The sequence below is a fragment of the Chelonoidis abingdonii genome, chromosome 26, assembly GCF_003597395.2.
Source record: "Chelonoidis abingdonii isolate Lonesome George chromosome 26, CheloAbing_2.0, whole genome shotgun sequence".
NCBI lineage: Eukaryota > Metazoa > Chordata > Testudines > Testudinidae > Chelonoidis > Chelonoidis abingdonii.
This window is the reverse complement of record NC_133794.1, coordinates 3,059,693-3,066,553: the sequence shown is the minus strand read 5'-3', so window position 1 is coordinate 3,066,553 and position 6,861 is coordinate 3,059,693. Positions and strand designations below refer to the sequence as shown.

Genomic DNA, 6,861 nt, shown 5'->3' with positions numbered 1-6,861 from the left:
CTCCTTCCCCCCCCGCTCCCCCCCCGCTCTCGTATGGCGGGGGCGCGGCGGGGAGGCCCCCACGCGATCGCTCCCTGACTGCCCTCTCGCTCACCTTCGCCCCCATGTCCATCTGCCGCATCCTCCACCTCAACCCCCGCCGCCTCCACCTACCACCCCCCCTGCTGGGCATGGGCAGCGGCGGCAGTACTGGGGGAGACTCCCTTCTTATTCGGGGGGAGCTCCCCCAGCATGGGAAGGTCGGGGTTGGAAAGAAGGTAAGGCCCCCCGCTAAACGAAGGCCAGCCCTCCATGGGCGAACCTGCCCCCACTGCCCGCAGCCTGCTCCCGGTTTTCTGCGCACCCTCCCCGTATTCCCTCCACCAGCTCTGCGGGTTGTCCCTCCCCCGGCCCCCAAGCATCTTCTCCGGTCCCCCCTTCCGCCACCGGTTCCATCCGACCACCGCTTCCACCCACCATTTTACAGTGCACGGACCTCTTTGCCCACCTTGACCAGGAAGCCCGGCGTCCGTTGCCTCTGGTGGCCCGCCTCGCCCACAGACCTACGTGCGGCGTTGGCGGCGAGGGTGGTTGGGCCCACGGCCATCGTGGCGGCCTCCAAAGTCCGGGAAGGTGGTCTTCTTCCTCGCCACGTGTGCTCTCCGCCCAGGAGGCGGTAGAGAGGGTGTTCTGAGTCGGTAGGGGGCGTGGTTCGTCCCCTGGAGCCGTTGGGAAGACCTGGGGTCCGCTCGGTCCTACCTCCGTGCCCTCCTTTCCTGCCCAATCCACCCTGTTGCCCCGCCACCTATCTGCCCTGGGGCGCTGCCCCATCTCCGTCAATCAGCCCTCTCCCCTTGGCTGCAAGACCCCGCCCTCCGTCACTCCTCTCGCGCTCGTTCACTCTCGAGTACTGCCTGCGGGCGTGCGCGTGGCGGGAGCGCTCGAGGTCCTTTCTGCTCCCCTACCAGGGGCCCACCTACCGGGCACTAACTTTCGACAGGAGGGCCCGGTGCTTACCTCTGCCGGCGATGGGCACGTCGGAGGGATTGGTCCCCTTGGACCCAGCACGGAAGGAGCGTCCCGGACCGCTGAGCCCCGGCACGGCGCCGGCCTTGTCATCGCCGGACCCTGGCCACCAGGCACCCGAAGCTGCCCCTCCTCCTCCTTCTCGGTCCATCGCGTAGAGAGGGTGCAGCGGGATACCGCGCAGTTGGAGAGGCTCGTCCCAGGGGACCTCTTCCCTGCACTTCTGCCGGCCACACTGCCTCCTGGAGTCCTGAGCCATTGCCCTTGCCCCCCGACCGTACCCCTGTAGCCAGCCCCCGATGATTGCATGAGGGCTGTGTCCTTAGTGCAGGGGAAGCGGAGGCAAGCGGAAGGCTCGAGTCTCGTTAAACCTTGCAGATTCGAGGCCCCGGAAGAGAGGAAGGGGGCGCTGATGACGACCTTCCGCACTTGCCACCTTGATGACTCCACTTGTGGTGCCGGCTGCGGGACATCGTAGGCAGCACCGGAGTCGGTTAACGCCGCCCCTCCTCGGGGTCCCTTTCCCATGGAAGCCCCCAAGGGAGGGCCTCTCTCGCCCCCTCCCACTCAACGCCTCTACGAGTGCCGAGAGTGGGTTCACTCGGGTGCTACGAGGAGGGCCTGGGTGGTGCCGAGGGGATCTCCGTACTTCCATCTTCATCTCTTTCTCTGTCTTGTTGTGTCTCTTTGATAATTTTGTGTCGCTTACGCCTGGAGAAGGAGATCGAGGCCCTGGGTCTGACCCCAGTCACGCAGGGGGAGGGACGACCCTCTGCCAGCGGCCTCGATCTGGGGCGACCCACCCCGTCCCCCTTGTCCCCGGAGTTCCTTCCCTGACCGCTGCGTTCTGCCCCCACCTCTGCGGGTCCCCTGGATTCCTCCTCCGACCCGGCTCGGCTGTGCCCTCTGTGCTGGCCGCCGAGCCCATTAAGGCGCACGGCCAGGCCCGCGCCGGACCCGGTCCCAGGGGTCTGTTCCGTTTGGTGTGGCAGTAACGCCCCTCCTTCCCAGGCGGGACCCCCTTTGTTGAACATCTATCTTCCAGATGCGAGGCTCATGCCTTCACGTGCCACACTGGCTGCACCCGGGCATCAATTAGGGTCCCCTTCCTAACTTCCAGATCCCTGAGCCCTGGCCAGGAGGGAAGCCACCCGTCCAGTGGCTCCACCTTATTGGGTCAGATCCCGTCTCGCCCCGCGTCCCAGATTCTTCTCCCTGATCCCCCGCCCTACTCCTGTTACCCTGTCCTTGTCCCCCCCCCACCTCCTGTGATGCCCAGTGCCCCCTGGAATACCCCCAGGGTGCGCTCCACTAGTGTTTTCCTTTCCCGACCTGCCAGGCGGTTGTCTCACTTCCGCCACCCCTTGTTGAACCGGGGGAGCGGGTCGGGTCGCGTGGCCGTCGCGCCCATCGGGACGCCCACGTCGGGAGTCTGGCCCCCTGCCTGCCCGCCTCGGTGGGCCAGGGGCTGTACGGGCCCCACTGGGGGAACAGTCATCGGTCGTGACCCCGGGCCCCCCCCATGCCGCTGAGGGAGGAGCTGCGGGAGTTCCCGACGACGTCCGTGGCTCCCCGTAACAAAGTCCTCTGGCGCTCGCAGCCGATGGGGGGATTTCCATCAGGTCCTCCGGGCCGCGAGGCCCTCATGGGGGGGTAAGAGGACCGGGAAGCAGGCTGCGCGATACTTGGCCTCCAGCGGTCCGCCTCTCCGTGACTCGCTGGTCAGCTCGGGTGAGTGGGTAGGTGCACGGATTGTGCGCGTCCTGCCGGAGGCTGTGGGCGTGTCTGCTGCGCGAATCCCCCCAGCCCCCTCCTGCACCGATCATCTTCAGCAGCGACACCGGGGCGTGTAGGATGAGGTCTCCGGCAGGGAAACAGTCTCTCCTACCTCCGGGAGGGGGGTTACTCTGTGAGTTTTCCTGCAGAAGCCCATACGGATCCGGCCGCTGAAGCTAGGCTGCGGCGTGGGATGTGGAGGAACGAGCCTACTTTACGCGCAGGCGCGTCGGGGGTGCCCGCCGGGTGCCACCTTGTTTTCTCCCCCGACCTACGGCCCGAGGTGCTGCGGGTCGCTCTGAGGCTGTGCCTGGCCGCCGGCTGCACCTCCGGTCCGCATTGGGGGGCTTGTGGTTAATCTGTCAATGCTTATGCCCGACATGGGCCCGGAGAGTTGCTTTTTTCAGCAGGCGTCCGCCGTCCTGCGGCTCCCTGGATCCTCGGAGTGCCTGTCCTGGAGCGGTTTTAATACCACCCTTGTAGGACGGACCGCTCTGGGACCGAGCCAGTGCCCAGCCGCCGGTGCGACGGCCGTGGGCGGTGGTGGGAGATTGTCGAACGCACTCCCTGGTGGGACGTCTGCGCGACCATCCACCCGGGGGGGCGGGGGGGGGAACCGGATCCCGTCGAGTGTCCAGTCCTTTTGCGGGCTGACGCGGGATGCAGGAAGGGAGGTGGAGGCCCAGGGCAGGTGCGGCGATGCGAGAGGAGGGACAGAGGTGAGGAAGGGAGGCAAGGGCAGGAGGCGTTTATGTTACTATCGCGCCGCCCGGCCCCCCCCGACTGGCCTCCCGCTGGACCGCATTTATCTATCACATTTCCATCCGTTACGCGCAGGGAGCAGGGGGCAGCCAGCGTAGCTGGCGTCGCGCGGTGGATGGTACGGGGCCCGCCCCTAAGTGTGTACGGCACAGGGCAGGTGGGGTCGGGGTGCAGCCATTGTAACTTTGCGCGAGAGCGAAGGGACGTGACAGCCTCTCGTTCTGCGCAGAGGTGGCAAGGGAGAGGCGCACGGGGGCATGAGGAGGGACGGAGGGGGGTAAGGGGGACCGGGGTGGCAGCCATTGGCACTTTAATAGGGGTAATAGGTTTGCTGGAGTATGCGGGCACTCGTTGGCGTCCTTCCGGGAGTTCTGGCGTATGGAAGCTTGGGGAGAGGGAACAGGGAAGGGAGGCAGAAGGGGGCAGTGAGGAGGGACGGAGAGAAGGGAGCCGTGGTGGGGGATGTGAGAGGCGGGAGGGTTGGGACTGGCGACGAGGAGTGGTGTCGGACATGCGGTGTGGGCGTGTGGAGAAGGGAGGCGGCAGGGGGAATGCGAGGAGGGATGAGGGAAGGGAGCAGATAATGTGAGGGGAGGAGCGGGAGAGGGAGATGAGACGGAGGGGAAAGGAGGTGGCAGAGGGGCAAGGGCGTTGGGGAGGGACGCAGAAGGGAGGCAGCCAGGGGCAGGAGAGGAGATGGAGAGAAAGGGAGGTGGCAGCAGGAGGAGGGATGGAGGGAAGGCATGCAGGCGGGGGATGGGAACAGAGGGAAGGAAGTGGCAGAGGGCAAGGGGCCCGTGACACTGGTGGGAGGGACGCAGGGTAAGCGGGAGCGGCAGGGGCAGCGAGGAGGGGACGGAAGAAGAGGCAGTGAGTGGAGGAGGCGGGGAGGGTTGGGGATGGACGGAGGGAAGGGGGCGCAGGGCAGGAGGAGAGGACAGGGGAAGGAAGCGTGGGGGGGAGGGGTGGAGATGTGGCGCCGGGATGGGATCGGAGGAGCAGGACGTGGCAGAGGGCACAGGGTGGGGGAGGGACCGCAGGGACGAAAGGCAGGCGCAGGTGAGGGGCAGGAGGGGACGGAGAGAAGGAGGCAGTGAGGGGGAGGAGCGGGGAAGGGGGGATGGGACGGAGGAAGGGGACGTGCAGGGGGCAGAGGAGGGGGACGGAGACGAAGGACGGAGTGTGGGGGAGGAGGCGAGAGGGTTGGGGGATGGGAAACGTGAAGGAAGGGAGGCGGCCAACGATCCTCCCTGGGCAGGAGGGAGGGGACAGAGCGGAAGGAGCAGTGGGGGAGGAGGTGGAGAATGTGGGGGATGGGAAATGGATGGACAGGAGGGTGGAGAGGGCAAGGCGGTGGGGAGAGGGACGCAGAAGGCGCGGCAGGGGCAGGAGGAGGGACGGAGAGAGGGGAGGCTAGTGTGGGAGGATGGCGGGGGAAGGGTTTTGGGATGGACGGGGGAAGGGAGCGGCAGGCGGAAGAGGAGGGGGATGGAGGGAAGGGAGGCAGTGAGGGGGAGGAAGCGGGAGAGTGGGGGATGGGACGGAGGGAAGGGAGGTGGCCAGAGGGGCAACCCGGGTTGCAGAGAGGGCGCAGCGGAAGGGAGGCGGCAGGGGCAGGAGGAGGGACAGAGGGAAGAAGGGGCCCAGGAGCGGCAGGAGGGGATGGAGGAGGCAGGCGTGGGGGATGGGACAGAGGGAGAAGTGCAGAGGGGCAAGGGGTGGGAGGGGGAATGCGAAGGGAGGCGGCTGGGGCAGGAGCGGGGGATGGAGGGAAGGGAGGGGGCAGGGGGCAGGAGGAGGGGACGCAGGGAAGGGAGGCGGTGGGGGGCAGGGCCATACCATCGTTGTTGCGGTCCAGGCTGTGGAACATGAGTCGCAGTTTGCGCTCTCGCTCCTGCAGGTAAGACACAAACTCCTCAAAGTCCAGCTCACCATCCCGGTCTGTGTCACCCTCGCGCAGGATCTCCTGGGGGGAGAGCAGCCATGAGGATCTCCCCGACATCCCACCTCCACTGCTGAGACTGGGGGCCAGGACGCCTGGGTTCTATCCCTGGCTCGGGGAGGGGTGTGGGGTCTAGTGGTTAGAGTGGAGGAGGGGGCTCGGAGCAGGACGCCTGGGTTCTATCCCCAGCTTGGGGAGGGGAGGGGAGGGGAGGACAGTGAGGTCTAGTGGATAGAGGGGGACGGGGGCATTCTCTGTGTGTGACACTTGGATTGCGGGAGAAGGTGTGTTTGCGGCAGAACACGCACATGGGGGGAGGATGAGAGGGTGTGTATCCCCCCAAGGAAATATCATATTGGTTGCATGTGTTACTGTGTGCAAGCGCAGGTATGCGGGAAGGTAAGCGTGCAAGGTGCTGAGTGTGCAAGGATGCTCGTGCGAGCAGAGAGTTTGCAGGGCAGATTCCCATGCACCGGGATGCCAACTGCAGGAAATTGCCCCCCTGCCCTGGGGGGTGGCGTTACCCACCCGTAGGGAGCTCCAGGCAGCCCCATCCAGCTGATGCGCACCAGGCAGGGGCAGGGGGGTGGCCCGGGGCCCGTGCTGGAAAAGCCAAGGCCCTGTGCCCCTGGGAATGTCTCCCCCTGACAATGACAGAGCGGTTATTGTACCTGAGCTGATGCCACCTCTCACACATCTGGCCTCTGGCCAACCCAAACGTTCCCAGGGTCACAGGGGAGGTCTCCGCCACCATGCAAAACCCAGCTCTACAAAGTGCCAGGATCCCTACTTCCACCAAGGGAAACTGAGGCACAAAGTGGGGCAGGGACTTGGCCCAGGAAGAGAATCCAGGAGTCCAGACTCCCAGACTCCCCCATGATCACCAGTCCCCTCCCAGAGCTCGGTATAGAACCCAGGAGTCCTGTTCCCAGACGCCCCTCCTCTAGCCGACAGTCCTGTGCCCTAACCGCTGACCCACACAGCCCCTTGCCCAGGACTCCAGAACTGGGTTAGGTTTGGATCTGGATTCCACTGGGCCCCAAGCACCAGTGTCTCAAAACGGGGCTTGGATATGAGCCCTCTGTGCTCTTCCCACACCCCACCGGGACCTTGTGGCGGGGCAGGGGTCCCTGGCCCAGGTGACCAGAACCAACAGTCCCACGCTGGCCTCTCTGGCTTTGCCACGTGTCCCTCGTTATTAGGACATGGTTCAGGCCTGGATCGGGCCCAGCTATTTTCAGTTTGTTCTGTTTACATTCCACATGCCGGTCCGGCTCGCTTGCACGTCCCAGCCGCTCATGTGAGAGGCTGAGGAGACGGGCGGCGGGCCGGGGGCGGATGTGAGGGCACAGCTTGGGCACTTGTTCCGCGAGGCA

General features: G+C 65.9%; 1 protein-coding gene across 6 annotated transcripts in view; it reads right to left on the bottom strand.

The window, feature by feature from the left end:
• The window catches only part of SLC25A23 (solute carrier family 25 member 23), a 31,124-nt gene that overhangs the window by 21,143 nt on the left and 3,120 nt on the right, over positions 1–6,861 (bottom strand). For all 6 annotated transcript variants that reach the window (XR_012654905.1, XR_012654907.1, XR_012654903.1 and 3 more), the window contains exon 2: positions 5,383–5,509. Coding sequence is in view for 1 of the 6 variants with exons in the window: in XM_032790335.2 (XP_032646226.1) it covers positions 5,383–5,509 (127 nt within the window). In the remaining 5 variants the exon portion in view is untranslated. The remainder of the gene's footprint in view (positions 1–5,382; positions 5,510–6,861) is intronic.